General features: G+C 52.9%; 1 protein-coding gene across 2 annotated transcripts in view; it reads left to right on the top strand.

Annotated features, from left to right (window-relative positions):
• MST1R (macrophage stimulating 1 receptor) overlaps positions 1–21,478 on the top strand; it is a 66,510-nt gene extending 45,032 nt beyond the window's left edge. For both annotated transcript variants that reach the window (XM_063941415.1, XM_063941414.1), the window contains exons 9-22: positions 597–736; positions 5,383–5,550; positions 6,506–6,584; positions 7,736–7,954; positions 9,686–9,832; positions 12,434–12,593; positions 12,674–12,760; positions 12,909–13,106; positions 15,926–16,006; positions 16,530–16,711; positions 17,205–17,314; positions 17,961–18,126; positions 18,980–19,116; positions 20,264–21,478. In XM_063941415.1, coding sequence (XP_063797485.1) covers positions 597–736; positions 5,383–5,550; positions 6,506–6,584; positions 7,736–7,954; positions 9,686–9,832; positions 12,434–12,593; positions 12,674–12,760; positions 12,909–13,106; positions 15,926–16,006; positions 16,530–16,711; positions 17,205–17,314; positions 17,961–18,126; positions 18,980–19,116; positions 20,264–20,513 — 2,124 coding nt within the window. In that variant the 3' untranslated portion in view covers positions 20,514–21,478. The remainder of the gene's footprint in view (positions 1–596; positions 737–5,382; positions 5,551–6,505; positions 6,585–7,735; positions 7,955–9,685; positions 9,833–12,433; positions 12,594–12,673; positions 12,761–12,908; positions 13,107–15,925; positions 16,007–16,529; positions 16,712–17,204; positions 17,315–17,960; positions 18,127–18,979; positions 19,117–20,263) is intronic.
• The last annotated feature ends 463 nt before the right edge of the window (positions 21,479–21,941 follow it).

Raw genomic sequence — 21,941 nt, 5'->3', positions numbered from 1 at the left:
ACGGTATGTATAGATCTATAACTGCATGTATAGATATATAACTGCATGTATAGATATATAACTGTATGTATAGATATATAACTATGTATATAGATATATATCTATATACATGCAGTTATAGATGTATACATTCAGTTATATATCTATATGTGCAGTTATGGATGTATACATGCAGTTATATATCTATACATGCAGTTATATATCTATACATGCAGTTATGGATGTATACATACCGTTATATATCTATATACATGCAGTTATAGATGTATACATGCAGTTATATATCTATACATACTGTTATATATCTATACATGCAGTTATGGATGTATACATACTGTACCGTTCTATATCTATACATGCCGTTATATATCTATACATGCAGTTATATATCTATATACATGCAGTTATATATCTGGCTCCTCCAGCGTTTTGTTGTGTTCCGCTCTGGAGGCGACAGTCCTGTCTTGCGCGTCTTTACGTGGCAGCTTCGTGTACCCTGGTTCTGTGTCAGAGGTGATACCAGACGTGTTAGGAGTAATGTAGGAGAGACGCGGAGCTTGTCGTGTCTCTGATGTCACCTCTGTGTTTCTTCGCAGGAGCCACTTCTTATGTCTGTGTCTCCATCGTTTGGTCCTTTGGTTGGAGGATCTAGACTGACGCTGAAAGGACGAGATCTGGTTGCAGGAGAGAGCCAGCAGGTGTATTTAGGAAACTTGCCATGCAGAATGGACAATGAGTGAGTACTTTATATTCAGTAGACACTGTGGGTACTGAAGGGTGAAAATTGCGTGGTGGGGGCAAGATCACGTGTGGGGGTGGCATAGGGAAACATCGCACTTGCGGCAGTGGTGGAGGATGTGGGTGGAGAGGAGGAAGATCACATGTTGGCGGTGAGGAGGAAGATCATAGAGGAGAAGATTATATGTGGGCGGTGAGGGGAAAGATTATGGAGGGTAAGATCACATGTTGCCAGGGAGGGGTAGATCACATGTGGTTGGTGAGGGGTAAGATCACATGTGGGTGGTGAGGGGTAAGATCACATGTGGGCTGTGAGGGGAAGATCACATGTGGGCTGTGAGGGGTAGATCACATGTGGGCTGTGAGGGAAAGATCACATGTGGGCTGTGAGGGGGAAGACCATGTGGACGGTGAGGGGGAAGATCACATGTGGGCATTGAGGGGTAAGATCACATGTGGGCATTGAGGGGTAAGATCACATGTGGGCGGTGAGGGGGAAGATCACATGTGGCGGTGAGCAGGGGGATCACATGTAGGCGGTGAGAGGGAAGATCACGTAGGTGGTGAGGGGGAAGATCACATGTGGGCTGTGGGGGGAAGATCACATGTGGGCTGTGGGGGGAAGATCACATGTGGGCGGTGAGGGGGAAGATCACATGTGGGCGGTGAGGGGGAAGATCACATGTGGGCGGTGAGGGGGAAGATCACATGTGGGCGGTGAGGGGGAAGATCACATGTGGGCGGTGAGGGGGAAGATCACATGTGGGCTGTGGGGGGAAGATCACATGTGGGCTGTGGGGGGAAGATCACATGTGGGCTGTGGGGGGAAGATCACATGTGGGCTGTGAAGGGAAGATCACATGTGGGAGGTGAGGGGTAAGATCACGTGGGCGGTAAGGGGGGAGATCACATGTGGGTGGGGATGAGTAGATCACATGTAGGTGGTGAGGGGGAAGATCACGTGGGCGGTAAGGGGGGAGATCACATGTGGGTGGTGAGGGGGATGATCACATGTTGGCGGTGAGGGGGAAGATCACATGTTGGCGGTGAGGAGGAAGATCACATGTTGGCGGTGAGGGGGAAGATCACATGTGGGAGGTGAGGGGTAGATCACATGTGGGTGGGGAGGGGTAGATCACATGTAGGTGGGGATGAGTAGATCACGTGTAGGTGGTGAGGGGTAGATCACATGTGGGTGGTGAGGGGGTAGATCACAGGTGGGTGGGGAGGTGTAGATCACATGTGGGTGGTGAGGGAGAGGAATATCACGTGGGCGGTGAGGGGGAAGATCACATGTTGGCGGTGAGGGGTAGATCACATGTGGGTGGGGAGGGGTGGATCACATGTAGGTGGGGATGAGTAGATCACATGTAGGTGGTGAGGGGTAGATCACATGTGGGTGGTGAGGGAAAGATCACATGTGGGTTGTGAGGGGAAGATCATGTGGACGGTGAGGGGGAAGATCACATGTGGGTGGGGAGGGGTAGATAACATGTGGGCGGTGAGGGGTAAGATCACATGTGGGCGGTGAGGGGGAAGATCACATGTGGCGGTGAGCAGGGGGATCACATGTAGGCGGTGAGGGGGAAGATCACGTGGGCGGTGAGAGGGAAGATCACGTGGGCGGTGAGAGGGAAGATCACGTGGGCGGTGAGGGGGAAGATCACATGTGGGCTGTGGGGGGAAGATCACATGTGGGCGGTGAGGGGGAAGATCACATGTGGGCGGTGAGGGGGGAAGATCACATGTGGGCGGTGAGGGGGAAGATCACATGTGGGCTGTGGGGGGAAGATCACATGTGGGCTGTGGGGGGAAGATCACATGTGGGCTGTGGGGGGAAGATCACATGTGGGCTGTGGGGGGAAGATCACATGTGGGCTGTGGGGGGAAGATCACATGTGGGCTGTGGGGGGAAGATCACATGTGGGCTGTGGGGGGAAGATCACATGTGGGCTGTGGGGGGAAGATCACATGTGGGCTGTGAAGGGAAGATCACGTGTGGGAGGTGAGGGGTAAGATCACGTGGGCGGTAAGGGGGGAGATCACATGTGGGTGGGGATGAGTAGATCACATGTAGGTGGTGAGGGGGAAGATCACGTGGGCGGTAAGGGGGGAGATCACATGTGGGCGGTGAGGGGGATGATCACATGTTGGCGGTGAGGGGGAAGATCACATGTGGGCGGTGAGGGGTAGATCACATGTGGGCGGTGAGGGGTAGATCACATGTGGGTGGGGAGGGGTAGATCACATGTAGGTGGGGATGAGTAGATCACATGTAGGTGGTGAGGGGTAGATCACATGTAGGTGGTGAGGGGTAGATCACATGTGGGTGGTGAGGGGGTAGATCACATGTGGGTGGTGAGGGGGTAGATCACATGTGGGTGGTGAGGGGGTAGATCACAGGTGGGTGGGGAGGTGTAGATCACATGTGGGTGGTGAGGGAGAGGAATATCACGTGGGCGGTGAGGGGGAAGATCACATGTTGGCGGTGAGGGGTAGATCACGTGGGTGGGGAGGGGTGGATCACATGTAGGTGGGGATGAGTAGATCACATGTAGGTGGGGATGAGTAGATCACATGTAGGTGGTGAGGGGTAGATCACATGTGGGTGGTGAGGGAAAGATCACATGTGGGCTGTGAGGGGGAAGATCATGTGGACGGTGAGGGGGAAGATCACATGTGGGTGGGGAGGGGTAGATAACATGTGGGCGGTGAGGGGGAAGATCACATGTGGCGGTGAGCAGGGGGATCACATGTAGGCGGTGAGGGGGAAGATCACATGTTGGCGGTGAGGGGTAGATCACATGTGGGTGGGGAGGGGTAGATCACATGTAGGTGGGGATTAGTAGATCACATATAGGTGGTGAGGGGTAGATCACATGTAGGTGGTGAGGGGTAGATCACATGTGGGTGGTGAGGGGGTAGATCACATGTGGGTGGGGAGGTGTAGATCACATGTGGGTGGTGAGGGAGAGGAATATCACATGTGGGCGGTGAGGGGGAAGATCACATGTTGACGGTGAGGGGGAAGATCACATGTTGACGGTGAGGGGTGGATCACATGTGGGTGGGGAGGGGTGGATCACATGTAGGTGGTGAGGGGTAGATCACATGTAGGTGGTGAGGGGTAGATCACATGTGGGTGGTGAGGGAAAGATCACATGTGAGCTGTGAGGGGGAAGATCACATGTGGACGGTGAGGGGGAAGATCACGTGGCTGGGGAGGGGTAGATAACATGTGGGCGGTGAGGGGTAGGATCACATGTGGGCGGTGAGGGGGAAGATCACATGTGGCGGTGAGCAGGGGCATCACATGTAGGCGGTGAGGGGGAAGATTACGTGGGCGGTGAGGGGGAAGATTACGTGGGCAGTGAGGGGGAAGATTACGTGGGCGGTGAGGGGGAAGATTACGTGGGCGGTGAGGGGGAAGATCACATGTGGGCGGTGAGGGGGAAGATCACATGTGGGCTGTGGGGGGAAGATCACATGTGGGCGGTGAGGGGGAAGATCACATGTGGGCTGTGGGGGGAAGATCACATGTGGGCTGTGGGGGGAAGATCACATGTGGGCTGTGGGGGGAAGATCACATGTGGGCTGTGGGGGGAAGATCACATGTGGGCTGTGGGGGGAAGATCACATGTGGGCTGTGGGGGGAAGATCACATGTGGGCTGTGGGGGGAAGATCACATGTGGGCTGTGGGGGGAAGATCACATGTGGGCTGTGATGGGAAGATCACATGTGGGCTGTGATGGGAAGATCACATGTAGGCTGTGAAGGGAAGATCACATGTGGGAGGTGAGGGGGAAGATCACGTGGGCGGTATGGGGGGAGATCACATGTGGGTGGGGATGAGTAGATCACATGTAGGTGGTGAGGGGGAAGATCACGTGGGCGGTAAGGGGGGAGATCACATGTGGGTGGTGAGGGGAAAGATCACATGTTGGCGGTGAGGGGAAAGATCACATGTTGGCGGTGAGGAGGAAGATCACATGTTGGTGGTGAGGGGGAAGATCACATGTTGGCGGTGAGGGGTAGATCACGTGGGTGGGGAGAAGTAGATCACATGTAGGTGGGGATGAGTAGATCACATGTAGGTGGTGGTGAGGGGGTAGATCACCTGTGGGTGGGGAGGTGTAGATCACATTTGGGTGGTGAGGGAGAGGAATATCACATGTGGGCGTGAGGGGGAAGATCACATGTGGCGGTGAGGGGTAGATCACATGTGGGTGGGGAGGGGTAGATCACATGTTGGCGTGAGGGGGAAGATCATATGTTGCTGGTGAGGGGTAGATCACATGTGGGCGGTGAGGGGGAAGATCACATGTGGGCGGTGAGGGGGAAGATCACATATAGGCGTTGAGGGCGGAGATCACATGTGGGCTGTGAAGGGGAGATCACATGTGGGCGGTGAGGGGGAAGATCACGTGGGCGGTGAGGGCGAAGGTCACGTGGGTGGTGAGGGGGGAGGTCACATGGGTTGTGAGTGGGAAGATCACATGTAGGCGGTGAGGGGGAGATCACATGTTGGCGGTGAAGGGGAGATCACATGTAGGTGGTGAGGTGTCAGTGGCTATATCGGGGATGCACTGTAAGTCTATGTAGCCACATGGATCTCTAGACCTAAACATCCATTTTTCCCTCAGGTCTTGTCCTGAAGGCGACCTTTGCTGTGCATCGCCACCAGTCACCTCCCTTGGACCCACAAATATTACCTTGTGGTTGGATGGAGTCCAGACTTACTACCCCCAGCCGTTCATTTACAAGCCTGACCCACGGATTGACAGCATCCAGCCTCTGTGTAGCTTGGCTCGGTGAGAGGTGTACCTGCTGGGTGACGGGGATAGGTGTCTCAGTTTCTGACCGTAGTGATGTCTTCATCAGGTCTCTGCCGCTTAGTGCTGAGGGGACAGATACAGTGACCGCATGCCACATAATAAAAGCTCCGAGCCATATTCTGAGCACATACATGTCATTAGCTGGAGTCAGGAATAGGCGGACTGTGCAGTGTTCATTCTTGCACCCTGCACCTGTCACAACCCATGCAGTTCTTCTTTCCTGCCTGGGTATTGCTCTCTGCTCTGGTGCTTCTAGCACACTCTGGTCTGTATACACAATCCCATAAGGATTAGGACGAGACAACAGATATATACTAATGGTAGTGTTCCATAGATGGCAATAGCAGCAGGGCATGAACCAGTACACTGCAGATATTGGGGTATCACTGGGTACTGGCATCTCTCCATCACCAGCCTATAACCTCCATTCATTCATTCATTCATCGCTGCTATACTTCTGATCCGTACTTTTATGTTTTGTACTTTGTATATTTTTTAGCTTCTTGTCTTTCATAGTTGCACAGTTGTGTTTTTTTTTTTTTTTTAATTTATTTTTTATTGAAACAAAGGTTTAATGTGATTGTTACACAATAAACTATATATAGATGTTTGGGCAGCGATGGACCTTCAGCTCAGATGAGGAGGTGGATTTCAGTCTCCTCTTGTGTAATATATTTTCTACTGCCAAGTATTATAGAGACGTTGGAGCATGATAAATATGTTCCCTTAGATTGGATTAAATAGGCTGAAATATCTGGAAATGTCTGAACTGGTTGGGTTGGAAAATTGATCAGATTTCTGTAGTGACAACATTCCTTCAGACCAAACTGTGAGAATGCCAGAGGAAAGGGGAACCATCGCTGGTTAGAGAACTTCCGGCAGGAGCAAAGCGGCATCTTTATTTACAACCCCCATCTCTTGTTTCCTACAGCGGATCCTCCCTCACGATTCAGGGGTCCAACCTGGATTCAGTGTCCAGTGTAACAGTCTCGTATAAAGGCATGAAGAAGGTCAGTATTCCTTTGTCTGTCGTGTCCAGTCTGTTGCCTTGAATTCTTTCTGCCTACTCTGTAGTGATTAGCGGTACTGCACATGCACAATTCAATTACTTTTTATGCCATGTATATTGCCGTCAGAGGTCGATGATCTCAGGGACATTGCAGCAGGAGACGCACATTGAGTCTGGGCCGACGGGTGCAGCTGAAGTTACACAGCGTCTGCTTTTCCAAGTGCCCCCCCCCCCATGTGATTTATCATACCCTGGCCTGCTACTCCGCCCATATCTCCAGATCTTCTCAGTTTAACCCTGGTGTCTACGCCATCCATATCTCTAAATCTAGCCAGCTCGACCCTGGTGTCTACTGTGCTCCGCCCTTATCTCCAGATATGCTCAACTTAATCCTGGTGTCTACTCCACCCATATCTCTAGATCTTCCTAGCTTAACCCTGGGATCTACTCAACCCATATTTCCAGATCTTCCCAGCTAAACCCTGGTGTCTACTCCACCCATATCTCCAGATCTTCTCAGTTTAATGCTGGTCTTCTACTCCATCCATATCTTCCCAGCTTAACCCTGGTGTCTACGCCGCCCATATCTCCAGATCTTCTCAGTTTGACCCTGGTGTCTACTCCACCCATATCTCCAGATCTTCCCAGTTTAACCCTGGTGTCTTCTGTACTCCGCCCGTATCTCCAGATATGCTCAACTTAACCCTGGTGTCTACTCCACCCATATCTCCAGATCTTCCTAGCTTAACCCTGGTGTCTACTCCACCCTTATCTTCAAGATCTCCCCAGCTTAACTCTGGTGTCTACTCCACCCATATATCTAGATCTTCCCAGCTTAATCCTGGTGTCTACTGTACTTCACCCATATCTCCAGGTCTGCTCAACTTAACCCTGGTGTCTACTGCACCCATATCTTCATAGCTTAACCCTGGTGTCTACTCTGCCCATATCTCCAGATCTTCCTAGCTTAACCCTGGTGTCTACTCCACCCATATCTCCAGATCTTCCCAGCCACTAAGACCTGTTATTACGCTCTCTAGAAGGGGGTGCAGAAACATATACTTACATTATATACAGGGAGACTCACATTTGCCCACCAATTGTTTACATTTACTGTATATATACATTAAATTAACCTCTTCTGTTCCGCAGGTCTGTGAAGGGGTTTTCTCCCGTGATCGCATTGTCTGCAGCACCCCAGAGTTGACTTACATGGAGAGAGATAGATTACCGAGGACGCTGAGTCTGCAGCTGGATGGATATATATATACCACTGCTAAGAACTTTGATTATATTCAGAATTATGTTGTTCACCCTTTTGATGAAAGACGTTTCACGCTGAAGAAAGGGGAGACGAAGATCGAGGCGAATGTAAGATGCCGGGGTGTGAGATCTTCCTACATAGAGGGACGTCGCTGTATATTATAGTGATTGTAGAGCTGTACGCGGAGAATACAACAGGATAAACACTCAATACACTAGTCCTGCCCAGGTCACATGAAGTCGCCCGTCCTGCCCAGGTCACATGAAGTCGCCCGTCCTGCCCAGGTCACATGAAGTCGCCCGTCCTGCCCAGGTCACATGAAGTCGCCCGTCCTGCCCAGGTCACATGAAGGCGCCCGTCCTGCCCAGGTCACATGAACATACGATAAAAATAATTTATTGTCACTACAACATGAAACATACAGTTCTCTCATGTCATGCTATATGTAGCATGAAGGCGCCTGTCCTGTCCTTGTAGCATGAAGCTGCTCGTCGTGTATCCCCTGTCTGCAGGAGAGTGCGGCTGCTGCGCGTCGTGTATCCCCTGTCTGCAGGAGAGTGCGGCATCTGCGCTTCGTGTATCCCGTCTGCAGGATAGTGCGGCTGCTGTGCATCGTGTACCCCCTGTCTGCAGGATAGTGCAGCTGCTGCGCGTTGTCTGTCCCCTGTCTGCAGGATAGTGCGGCTGCTGTGCATTGTGTACCCCCTGTCTGCAGGATAGTGCAGCTGCTGCGCGTTGTCTGTCCCCTGTCTGCAGGATAGTGCGGCTGCTGTGCATTGTGTACCCCCTGTCTGCAGGATAGTGCGGCTGCTGTGCATCGTGTACCCCCTGTCTGCAGGAGAGTGCGGCTGCTGCGCGTCGTGTACCCCCTGTCTGCAGGAGAGTGCGGTTGCTGTGCATTGTGTACCCCCTGTCTGCAGGAGTGCGGTTGCTGTGCATTGTGTACCCCCTGTCTGCAGGAGAGTGCGGTTGCTGTGCATTGTGTACCCCCTGTCTGCAGGAGAGTGCGGTTGCTGTGCATCATGTACCCCCTGTCTGCAGGAGAGTGCGGCTTCTGCGCGTCGTGTATCCCCTGTCTGCAGGATAGTGCGGCTGCTGTGCATTGTGTACCCCCTGTCTGCAGGAGAGTGCGGTTGCTGTGCATTGTGTACCCCCTGTCTGCAGGAGAGTGCGGCTGCTGTGCATTGTGTACCCCCTGTCTGCAGGAGAGTGCGGTTGCTGTGCATTGTGTACCCCCTGTCTGCAGGAGAGTGCGTCTTCTGCGCGTCGTGTATCCCCTGTCTGCAGGAGAGTGCGGCTGCTGCGCGTCGTGTATCCCCTGTCTGCATCTGTGTAATCCTAGAGATGAGGATGGACGGACATCTGTCCCCCTCTGGATGCAGAACGGCCGTGGTGTTGGCGCCACATGCTGTGACACCCGCAGCGGCCGTTTGTCCTCATAATGCGGCGCTTGATAACGATGAGAAGACAGAAAATTAATGAAAAGATTCTTTATTATTTTAATTACAGATTTTTTTCGGTGGATGTTTAAATATTTTTTTATATTCTGGTTATTTGTAACTCACCATCCGTGACTGAGGTCCGGAGTCTCCGCTACGTTTCCCTATCCAACTGCGCGCTGGCACGACCGCCTTCTGCGCCTGCGTGTGGCCATAAATTGGTTTGGTTAAACAATACATTAACCTTTTCCTACTCCAGGTGTGTGTTGCCATGACAACTGAATCTCGCTCCGCTGCCTCGTCTTCCATCATATACAGAGTAGTGTGACTGTGACGCTGGAACGCTGAGCGAAGGCTTCTCATTGGCTGTGCGCTAATTCTCTGCTCTCCCCCATGCAGCATAACTTCCTGGACTTGGCCAGCAGATGTTTCAATGTCTCCATGACCGTCGGGGGCGTAGACTGTTACCCCACACTGTTCCAGAATGAGATCACCTGTAAGATTAGCAAGGACATGGTGATCCCGCCAGGAGGGGCTGTGGTGCAGGTACTGGGGAGTCCAGGCTCCGTCTCATACATCTACCGGACCTTATGTCATCCTACGTTGTGTGCTTGTAGCTTCTGCTCCCCCCTGACTTGTATCATCTCCCCCTGTCTGCACTCAGCTCCTCTCCCCCTGTGTCTGCACTCAGCTCCTCTCCCTGTCTGCACTCAGCTCCTCTCCCCCCTGTGTCTGCACTCAGCTCCTCTCCCCCCTGTGTCTGCACTCCGCTCCTCTCCCCCCTGTGTCTGCACTCCGCTCCTCTCCCCCCTGTGTCTGCACTCCGCTCCTCTCCCCCCTGTGTCTGCACTCCGCTCCTCTCCCCCCTGTGTCTGCACTCCGCTCCTCTCCCCCCTGTGTCTGCACTCCGCTCCTCTCCCCCCTGTGTCTGCACTCAGCTCCTCTCCCCCCTGTGTCTGCACTCAGCTCCTCTCCCCCCTGTGTCTGCACTCCGCTCCTATCCCCCTGTGTCTGCACTCAGCTCCTCTCCCCCTGTGTCGTCACTGTCTGCACTCCGCTCCTCTCCCCCCTGTGTCTGCACTCCGCTCCTCTCCCCCCTGTGTCTGCACTCAGCTCCCCTCCCCCTGTGTCTGCACTCAGCTCCTCTCCCCCCTGTGTCTGCACTCAGCTCCTCTCCCCCTGTGTCTGCACTCAGCTCCTCTCCCCCTGTGTCTGCACTCAGCTCCTCTCCCCCTGTGTCTGCACTCAGCTCCTCTCCCCCTGTGTCTGCACTCAGCTCCTCTCCCCCTGTGTCTGCACTCAGCTCCTCTCCCCCTGTGTCGTCACTGTCTGCACTCCGCTCCTCTCCCCCGTGTCTGCACTCAGCTCCTCTCCCCCTGTGTCGTCACTGTCTGCACTCAGCTCCTCTCCCCCCTGTGTCTGCACTCCGCTCCTCTCCCCCGTGTCTGCACTCAGCTCCCCTCCCCCTGTGTCTGCACTCAGCTCCTCTCCCCCCTGTGTCTGCACTCAGCTCCTCTCCCCCTGTGTCTGCACTCAGCTCCTCTCCCCCTGTGTCTGCGCTCAGCTCCTCTCCCCCTGTGTCTGCACTCAGCTCCTCTCCCCCCTGTGTCTGCACTCAGCTCCTCTCCCCCGTGTCTGCACTCAGCTCCTCTCCCCGTGTCTGCGCTTAGCTCCTCTCCCTCCTCTCCCCCCTGTCTGCACTCAGCTCCTCTCCCCCCTGTGTCTGCACTCAGCTCCTCTCCCCCCTGTGTCTGCACTCAGCTCCTCTCCCCCCTGTGTCTGCACTCAGCTCCTCTCCCCCCTGTGTCTGCACTCAGCTCCTCTCCCCCCTGTGTCTGCACTCAGCTCCTCTCCCCCCTGTGTCTGCACTCAGCTCCTCTCCCCCGTGTCTGCGCTCAGCTCCTTTCCCCCCTGTGTCTGCGCTCAGCTCCTCTCCCCCTGTGTCTGCGCTCAGCTCCTCTCCCCCTGTGTCTGCACTCAGCTCCTCTCCCCCCTGTGTCTGCACTCAGCTCCTCTCCCCCCTGTGTCTGCTCTCAGCTCCTCTCCAATCTGTCCCTCCACTTGCAGCCCTGCCCCCAGATGTATATACCTGCTGCCTAGTGCATTACCTTGTCCTCAGGTGTATATACCTGCTGCCTAGTGCTGGCTTATTGCATTACCTTGTCCTCAGGTATATATCCTCTGCTTAGTGCTGGCTTATTGCATTACCTTGTCCTCAGGTGTATATACCTGCTGCCTAGTGCTGGCTTATTGCATTACCTTATCCTCAGGTGTATAAACTTGCTGCATAGTGCTGGCTTATTGCATTACCTTGTATTCAGGTGTATATACCTGCTGCCTAGTGCTGGCTTATTGCATTACCTTATCCTCAGGTGTATAAACTTGCTGCATAGTGCTGGCTTATTGCATTACCTTGTATTCAGGTGTATATACCTGCTGCCTAGTGCTGGCTTATTGCATTACCTTGTACTCAGGTGTATAAACCTGCTGCCTAGTGCTGGCTTATTGCATTACCTTGTCCTCAGGTGTATATACCTGCTGCCTAGTGCTGGCTTATTGCATTACCTTGTCCTCAGGTGTATATACCTGCTGCCTAGTGCTGGCTTATTGCATTACCTTGTCCTCAGGTGTACATACCTGCTGCCTAGTGCTGGCTTATTGCATTACCTTGTCCTCGTGTATATCCTCTGCTTAGTGCATTACCTTATCCTCGGGTGTATATCCTCTGCTTAGTGCATTACCTTATCCTCAGGTGTATATACCTGCTGCCTAGTGCTGGCTTATTGCATTACCTTGTCCTCGGGTGTATATCCTCTGCTTAGTGTATATACCTGCTGCCTAGTGCTGGCTTATTGCATTACCTTGTCCTCAGGTGTATATACCTGCTTTCTAGTGCTGGCTTATTGCATTACCTTGTCCTCAGGTGTATAAACCTGCTGCCTAGTGCTGGCTTATTGCATTACCTTGTCCTCAGGTGTCTATACCTGCTGCCTAGTGCAGGCTTATTGCGTTACCTTGTCCTCAGGTGTATATACCTGCTACCTAATGCTGGCTTTTACATTCCCTTGTCCTCAGGTGTATATAACCTCTGCCTATTACATTACCTTGTCCTCAGGTGTACTTACCATGTATCTGTCTTGTTCTCAGGTGTGTGTAGATGGGTTCTGCACTGATCTGGGCCTTGTGGTCATAGTCAGTCTGCTGGATCCTGTGGTGGGCATAGTGCTGGGGACTGTGGCGTCACTGTTGGTCTGTGCCGTTTTGGTCTTCGTCCTCCTGAGAAGATATAGGCCTCACAAGAAGAAAGGTAAGTGTCCCTTACAGAAGCGTGAGCGGCTTCTGGTGGCCAGACAGCAGCCGTATCACCGGTCTCTCTCTCGTTTCCAGTGGCGGAGAATTTGGAGTTGCTGGCGAATAACAGGGACCCCGTCTTGTCCCCCATCCACGCTCATTTTGGGGACTACAGAGAGTCTTGTAAGAGGACAGTATTTTATTTCATCACCAAACCCTTCTGTCTGTTGTACGTCCCATTGTGCGTGTGTCTGCGTCCTCTCCCCGCACTCTCTCTGACACCGGCTCCCTGCTATAAAGCACTGACCCCAGGCTTTCTCTGCCCCTACAGATGTCCCTACAAGCAGCTCTGGGGGAGTGTCCCTCCACGGTGGCAATTACTCCGGCGGCAGCATTGGGGCAAGTTCCATGCCGCTGCTCCTCACCAGCCTACTGGACAATCTGCGGCCGGAACTGCTGGATGAAGTGAAGGACGTCCTGATTCCGGAGAGCCGCCTGACCACGCACCGCGACCGGATAATTGGGAAAGGTCAGGTCTCACCCGGTCACATGACACACAGCCTAGAACCTGATGGTATACAGAACAATACCGGAGACACCTCACTAGGGTGCCATGGCCTGCGGATGCTCGGGGATCTGGGGGAGGCGGGATGTAACGGGAAGCCATTGTGAATCAGACCTGAAGGAAGCGGGGATGTTCCAAACGGAAAACATTTATGCGGCGGGATGTAATGGCGGCTGAGTTTGGCGGAGGCGCGGGATACCGGGTGAACTCGGACATTTATTTTTTCAAAGCAGTGTTTTCCATGTAACTGAGTGCCTCTATAAAAAAACGTCCCGAGTTCGGTCAACATTCCACAGCTCCGGCAAACACTGACTGAATGCAGGAACATAGCAACAGGTGCACAGAGGTGCGGTTACACAGCAGCGCAGGGGATATGGGTGCACAGCATGCAGAGGTGCGGTTACACAGCAGAGCAGGGGATATGGGTGTACAGCATGCAGAGGTACGGTTACACAGCAGAGCAGGGGATATGGGTGCACAGCATGCAGAGGTACGGTTACACAGCAGCGCAGGGGATATGGGTGCACAGCATGCAGAGGTGCGGTTACACAGCAGAGCAGGGGATATGGGTGTACAGCATGCAGAGGTACGGTTACACAGCAGCGCAGGTGATATGGGTGCACAGCATGCAGAGGTACGGTTACACAGCAGCGCAGGGGATATGGGTGCACAGCATGCAGAGGTACGGTTACACAGCAGCGCAGGGGATATGGGTTCACAGCATGCAGAGGTACGGTTACACAGCAGAGCAGGGGATATGGGTGCACAGCATGCAGAGGTACGGTTACACAGCAGCGCAGGGGATATGGGTTCACAGCATGCAGAGGTACGGTTACACAGCAGCGCAGGGGATATGGGTGCACAGCATGCAGAGGTACGGTTACACAGCAGCGCAGGGGATATGGGTGCACAGCATGCAGAGGTACGGTTACACAGCAGAGCAGGGGATATGGGTGCACAGCATGCAGAGGTACGGTTACACAGCAGAGCAGGGGATATGGGTTCACAGCATGCAGAGGTACGGTTACACAGCAGCGCAGGGGATATGGGTGCACAGCATGCAGAGGTACGGTTACACAGCAGCGCAGGGGATATGGGTGCACAGCATGCAGAGGTACGGTTACACAGCAGAGCAGGGGATATGGGTGCACAGCATGCAGAGGTACGGTTACACAGCAGCGCAGGGGATATGGGTGCACAGCATGCAGAGGTACGGTTACACAGCAGCGCAGGGGATATGGGTTCACAGCATGCAGAGGTACGGTTACACAGCAGCGCAGGGGATATGGGTGCACAGCATGCAGAGGTACGGTTACACAGCAGAGCAGGGGATATGGGTGCACAGCATGCAGAGGTACGGTTACACAGCAGCGCAGGGGATATGGGTGCACAGCATGCAGAGGTACGGTTACACAGCAGAGCAGGGGATATGGGTTCACAGCATGCAGAGGTGCGGTTACACAGCAGCGCAGGGGGTGTGGTACCACAGTATGGGGGGTTGCCGTTACACAGCAGGGCATGGGTGCAGGGGAACCTGGGTACACAGTAGTGCAGGGGTTCGATTCCACAGCAGCTTAGGACTGATGTATCACAGCACGGTGGGGGTGCGTTACACAGCGAGTGGGAGACATAGGTACACAGTAATATGAGGGTGCTTTACACAGCAGTGCAGGGGGTGTTAAACAGCAGTGTAGGGGACATGGGTGCACAGCAGTGTGGGGGTGTGACACAGCAGGGTGGGGGGACATGAGTACACAGCAGTGCAGGGGGTGTTACACAGCAGTGTGGGGGACATGGGTGCACAGCAGTGCGGGGGATGTTACACAGCAGTGTAGGGGACATGGGTGCACAGAAGTGCGGGGTGGCGTGTTACACAGCAGTGTAGAGGACATGGGTGCACAGCAGTGAGTTACACAGAAGTGTAGGGACATGGGTGCACAGCAGTGTGGGGGGACATGGGTACACAGCAATGCGGGGGGGGGGGGGGGTGTTACACAGCAGTGTGGGGGTGCGTTACACAGCAGTGTAGAGGACATGGGTACACAGCAGTGCGGGGGGGTGGTGTTACACAGCAGGGTGGGGGGACATGGGTACACAGCAGTGTGGGAGGGGTGTTGCACAGCAGTGTGGGGGGTGTTGCGTGTTACACAGCAGTGCAGGGGGTGCGTTACACAGCAGTGCAGGGGGTGCGTTACACAGCAGTGCGGGGGTGCGTTACACAGCAGTGCAGGGGGTGCGTTACACAGCAGTGTAGGGGACATGGGTACACAGCAGTGTGGGGGGGTGTTACACAGCAGTGTAGGGGCCATAGGTACACAGCAGTGTGTGGGGGGGGTGTTACACCGCAGTGTGGGGGACATGGGTGCACAGCAGTGGGGGTGTATTACACAGCAGTGTAGGGGACATGGGTACACCGCAGTGCTGGGGGTGTTACACAGCAGAGCGGGGGCATTACACAGCAGAGCGGAGGGGAGGGATGTTACACAGCAGAGCGGGGGGGTGTTACACAGCAAGCAGTAGCACAGAGAGAACGCAGTGCTCAGCAATCAATATAAACAGGCTTCGTTATAGCAGCACTCTCCCTGGTGTGACGCTGAGCTTACACTCTTCTTATTCACCTCCCAGCTACGAGGGAGGGGCACCGCTATCAGACTGCTTGCAGGCTCCGCCCCTTCCTCACATATGGCGACATGACTGTGTATCGGTCTCAGACACGGGGGTACTGAGCGTCGGCCTCCCTGCTCCCGCTCTGGTGTGTGACTTCTCATTCTCTTCCCGGACAGGACACTTTGGGAGCGTTTACCACGGAACGTACATAGACGAGGAGGAGCGGCAGACGCACTGCGCGGTCAAGTCCCTCAACCGTAAGACACAGCTGGGTGTAACCGGGGTCACCGGGCAGCATGGACCACCTTAGAGCCCCATAGCTCTGACCCCGATATTGTGGGTAACCTCTGCGCCCAGGGCATGATGTGAAAGTGTTGCGCTGAATATTCCGGGTTCTCTGATTTATATTTCCTCATTAGCTACACTGAGGTGCGGGGAAAACGATGATTGTTACTGTAATTAATGAGTCATGTCACTGCTACCCGTAGATATAAAGCATCATGAGTAATGGAAATGATTGTTTCAGAGACCCGCCCTCAGCGCACAGCACGCCCATATGGTAATATAGGAGGAAACGCTATAATGGAGGCGATACATTGTGGCCCATGTCAGGTGTTTGGATATTGGTAACTCTGCTGAGTCCATCTGATCGGACTTCATGCTGGAATTACATTTGTGAATCTCCCCGTGAAGGTGACCCGGCCAGGACGTAGGAGACGGAGACTCCGTGTAGGTTGCGGTACTGTCGGAACGGCCTCTGAGTGACCATTTGTCTTGCAGGGATTACGGATGTGGAGGAGGTGGAGGAGTTTCTGCGGGAAGGGATCCTGATGAAGAGCTTCCACCATCACCACGTGCTGTCGCTCATTGGGATCTTCCTGCCGCGCGAGGGGCTTCCCTTGGTGGTCCTCCCGTTTATGTCACACGGGGACCTGCGACACTTCATACGCAGTGAGGACAGGGTGAGTCTATAGAGCGGGAACACGATGTAAATGTCGTCTATATATCTCTCCGGGCCACAGAGCCTGCACTCTACAGTAGCAGGACAATTGTAGCCGACATCCCTGCTCTGACAGCCTAGGACCATCTACCCAGGACCCATCAGGAGAACGGGCACCTTATGGGGACTGGAGATGCTCCACCCAGCTCTGGCCTCACCACCACTGCACGGGGTGCTGCATTCTCTCCATGGCAGGCAGACTCTGGTGTTGAATGGACCAGTAACAATAACCCCAAAGTCTTTCCCGGCAGTGGGTGCTGACCCCTGAGAGCTTCCTAACCAGTCACCACAATGCCATCCCCCGCAATCCTGCCACTGTAGGGCAGGAGGAACATACAGGAGCATTTTGCTGTATTCTGGTCTTGCATACGCCCGGGTTCCAGCCGTCGAAGTGCATCGGTGTCAGCAAGGGCGATCGGTGATACTTACGCCCATCTTGTGTCTCTCCGCTGCAGAACCCCACAGTGAAGGACCTGGTCGGGTTCGGCCTGCAGGTCTCCCGGGGGATGGAGTATCTGGCTCAGATGAAGTTTGTGCACAGAGATTTGGCTGCCCGGAACTGCATGTGAGTACCCGCTGGCTGTACCCGCGGCCATATTATCAGGTATCACCCGTTATATGGGCACCAGAGCTGCACGCCACCTGCTGGACACATGTGTAACGTGCTAATATTACATCTCTGTAGATAAAATGCGTGTCTTGTGATCGGCTACTTTATTACACTCCGTACTGTATTACATAGAAGTCCTCCCCATCTAAGTGACCATCCGTGCCCTGATCCGTGGAAGAGCGCCATCTACCGGCGCGTTTCATTATAGCGGTTTCCTGTCCTCTACTCCGATACATAGGGGTTATATATCAAATCCTGGTGATAGAGAGCTTCTGCCATTCTATAGGCTGGGGGCACACGTGGCTCTGTATTTAGCTTTGGAGAGAGATAAAGTACCGGCTAATCAGCTCCTTACTGCCATGTTACAGGCTGTGTTTGAAAAATGACAGTAGCTGATTGGTTGGCACTTTATCTCCATCCACTTTATCTCTCCCCAATGCTTAGTGCTTAGAGACCACAGCTTAGAGAGAGATAAAGAACCAACCAATGAGCTCCTATCTGTCAGTTCTCACCATAGACAGTGCGTAGCGCCCGCCAGTACCTGCCGCCGTCCTCCGCTGTGTGTCGCCGTTTGCCGGACCTCTGTATCTCTGTGTTTCAGGCTCGATGAGACGTTCCAGGTGAAGGTGGCAGACTTTGGGCTGGCCCGAGATGTGTTCGATAAGGAGTATTATAGTGTCCGGCGTCATAAGAATGCGCGGCTCCCCGTCAAGTGGATGGCACTGGAGAGCCTGCAGACCCAGAAATTCACCACCAAGAGCGACGTGGTGAGATGATTGGGGCGATGGGGCTGACGGATGGGTCAGAGGGTGACTATTGGAGCGTTGTGAGAAATCTGAGTTTATTTAGATATATGTAAATTAAAGCTGATTAATCAGTTATTCATATTAAGCATCATATTGGGCAGCACGGATGGGGTAGTGGTTAGTATTACTGGCTCACAGCACTGAGGTCATGGGTTCGATTCCCACCATGGCCCTAACTGTGTGGAGTTTGTATATTCTCCCCGTACTTGCGTGGGTTTCCTGCGGGTACTCCGGTTTCCTCCCACAATCCAAAAATATACTGTACTGGTTAATTGGCTCCCAACAAAATTAACACTAGCATGAATGTGTCTGTGTGTACATGTGGTAGGGGATATAGGGAGTAATTCAGAGTTGATTGCAGCAGCAAATTTGTTAGCAGTTGGGCAAAACCATGTGCACTGCAGGGGGGGGGGGGGGGGTCAGATGTAACATGTGCAGAGAGAGTTAGATTTGGGTGGGTTATATTGTTTCTGTGCAGGGTAAATACTGGCTGCTTTATTTTTACACTGCAATTCAGATTTCAGTTTGAACCCCCCCACCCACCCAAATCTAACTCTCTGCACAGGTTACATCTGCCCCCCCCCCCCCTGCAGTGCACATGGTTTTGCCCAACTGCTAACAAATTTGCTGCTGTGATCAACTCTGAATTAGGCCCATAGAGTGTAAGCTCCACTGGGGCAGGGACTGATGTGAAATGGCCAAAATATTCTCTGTACAGCGCTATGACATATGTGTGCGCTATGTAAATAACTGGTACTAAAATATATCATATAAATAAATTAATCATTACTCACCTTATCCCCTTTCTCCGCAGTGGTCGTTTGGGGTACTGCTGTGGGAGCTGATGACCCGGGGGGCCCCTCCTTATCCAGATGTGGACCCCTATGACATCACTCGCTACCTGTACAGGGGGCGACGTCTCGCCCAGCCCGAGTACTGCCCGGACCCACTGTGAGTTTCCATACCATGAACTGCGCCATCATGCTATATACCACTGTGCTATAACAGTAATGACCACTGTGGGGCAGCATTGCTGACACTGAGCTATAACAGTAATGACCACTGTGGGGCAGCATTGCTGATACTGAGCTATAACAGTAATGACCACTGTGGGGCAGTATTGCTGACACTGAGCTATAACAGTAATGACCACTGTGGGGCAGCATTGCTGACGCTGTGCTATAACAGTAATGACCACTGTGGGGCAGCATTGCTGACACTGAGCTATAACAGTAATGACCGCTGTGGGGCAGTATTGCTGACGCTGTGCTATAACAGTAATGACCACTGTGGGGCAGCATTGCTGATGCTGTGCTATAACAGTAATGACCACTGTGGGGCAGCATTGCTGACGCTGTGCTATAACAGTAATGACCACTGTGGGGCAGCATTGCTGACACTGAGCTATAACAGTAATGACCACTGTGGGGCAGTATTGCTGACGCTGTGCTATAACAGTAATGACCACTGTGGGGCAGCATTGCTGATGCTGAGCTATAACAGTAATGACCACTGTGGGGCAGCATTGCTGATACTGAGCTATAACAGTAATGACCACTGTGGGGAAGCATTGCTGATACTGAGCTATAACAGTAATGACCACTGTGGGGCAGCATCGCTCTATTCGGCTCTCCTCTGAGTGCATTTGATAAGGCAGCAGAAAATGAATAACAACGTTTCCAGCCAAATTGTAGATTAGGGAATTACACAGCGTGAGCGGATATGGAAATACCAGTAATGTAATAGGATTACAGTGTATCTGATTACTGCCTAATTTACCCCGAGGGCTCTTACACTGCGCAGGGGGAGTGTCACCGTGTCGTACCCCATTATTGGCGGTAGCGCAGGATGCAATCATTATATACCGCGTTGTACAGATAGCACCAGTTGTGACGGCGCAGAGGGCAGGTAAATGCGTCAGATGTGCGCGGCGTCCGCCAATCACTGGACACTGCGACTGGTCCTGCTGTTGGTCGTACCGCACTTTGTGATGCTGCTAGAGTACATACATGCGGACAGACAGACCCGTGCAGTGAATGATAGAATTTCTGTGCTTCGCATGAATGTTCCCTGATCTATGATCTGTCTGTTCCCACAGCTACACTCTCATGTTGCAATGCTGGAAGCCTCAGCCCGAGGAGCGGCCGTCCTTCACCCAGCTGGTCACTGAGATGGAGGTCATCTCCAACTCCCTGTGGGGAGATCACTACATTAATCTGAATGTTACCTACATAAACCTGGACCGGGACCAGCCCTTCCCCCCCGCGCCGCCTGCGTCTGAGGATGAGCTGGAGGACGAGTCTGTATCCTCCGATGATGTAGAGGAGTCTAATAAGGGGACATTGTGAGAACGTGGCGGCGCGGAGCTGGCGCGGAGTAGTGCAAAGGGAAACGAATAGCTTGGCAATCGCCGGCCCGTATTATATTCCTCCGCCCTTTGTGCTGGACACGGCGCTTCCCCTGGGCAATCAGGAAGCGCAGTTGTCCAGCACAGATATATCCTGACCTCTGGGGAGTATTGTATTCCAGGTCATACGTAAACGAGAACACATTGTACCTAGATAAATGCTGCAATTTACCTCAATCAAGGCAAAAAAACAATTTTAATTAATTTCTTTTTACAGTGGCGCAAACTGTACAGTAACATACACGATAGAGCGCGCCTGTCGCTGAACGCAACTGAAGCATTTTGTGTGATGATCCACTAACCATTATAATGCGACCTATTCATTTCCTGGGAGCCCGTGACATAGCTGAGGCATGAGCCGCCGAGTGCCTCGGTGATGTCTCTAGTTCCTGGTGAATAGAAAAGCTTAACAACATGGCTGCCACGCTTGTGTAGGCGTCACATGTGCTGTTATATGTGGGTTTGACGCCAGTTCTCCTTGAAGGGCATATTCTGTACCTGCAGCTCCTTCTTTCTGTCTGCGACAGTGCAGCAATCCGGAAAGGTCCGGAACACGGAGAAGATGAACGTTCTGTAGCCGTCAGAGCTAGCGGTCATCTCCGGGCCTGAGCGTCTGTAGCCCGATCCTTACACAAAGTGCTTTCATTCCGCGCTTCAGCCGATTCCCCCGTGGTTTACTCTTATCTCCATTCCGAGGCGTTTCCAGCGAGCACAATGTGACGGGGAGGACGTGTTCTGCATTGTGCGCGCTCTGCGGATACTTGAATTGTATATGGCTGTGTATGTATATATTGGACTTTGTTACCAGAGCAATATTTTTATATTAAGATTTCCTTTGGTTAAAATACTTTCTTGCGCTCATGTTGAGAAGTGGGAAAGGTGTAAATAAAAAGATCTTATTTCTTATGTTACAGCGTGATTACTATACACAAAGATATGGCAGCAAGAAAGTGGAAACATAGGGAGCGAGACACTGGGACGGCGGCTGTGTGCTCTATACAGAGAGGAACGTGACCTATACAGAGGCATAGAGAGTGTGAGCTATACAGAGAGGCACAGAGAGTGTGAGCTATACAGAGAGGCACAGAGAGTGTGAGCTATACAGAGAGGCACAGAGAGTGTGAGCTATACAGAGAGGCACAGAGAGTGTGAGCTATACAGAGAGGCACAGAGTGTGAGCTATACAGAGAGGCACAGAGAGTGTGAGCTATACAGAGAGGCACAGAGAGTGTGAGCTATACAGAGGCACAGAGAGTGTGAGCTATACAGAGAGGCACAGAGAGTGTGAGCTATACAGAGAGGCACAGAGAGTGTGAGCTATACAGAGAGGCACAGAGAGTGTGAGCTATACAGAGAGGCACAGAGAGTG

This window comes from Pseudophryne corroboree, chromosome 9 (assembly GCF_028390025.1).
Source record: "Pseudophryne corroboree isolate aPseCor3 chromosome 9, aPseCor3.hap2, whole genome shotgun sequence".
Lineage (NCBI taxonomy): Eukaryota > Metazoa > Chordata > Amphibia > Anura > Myobatrachidae > Pseudophryne > Pseudophryne corroboree.
This window is presented reverse-complemented; position numbering and strand designations above follow the sequence as displayed.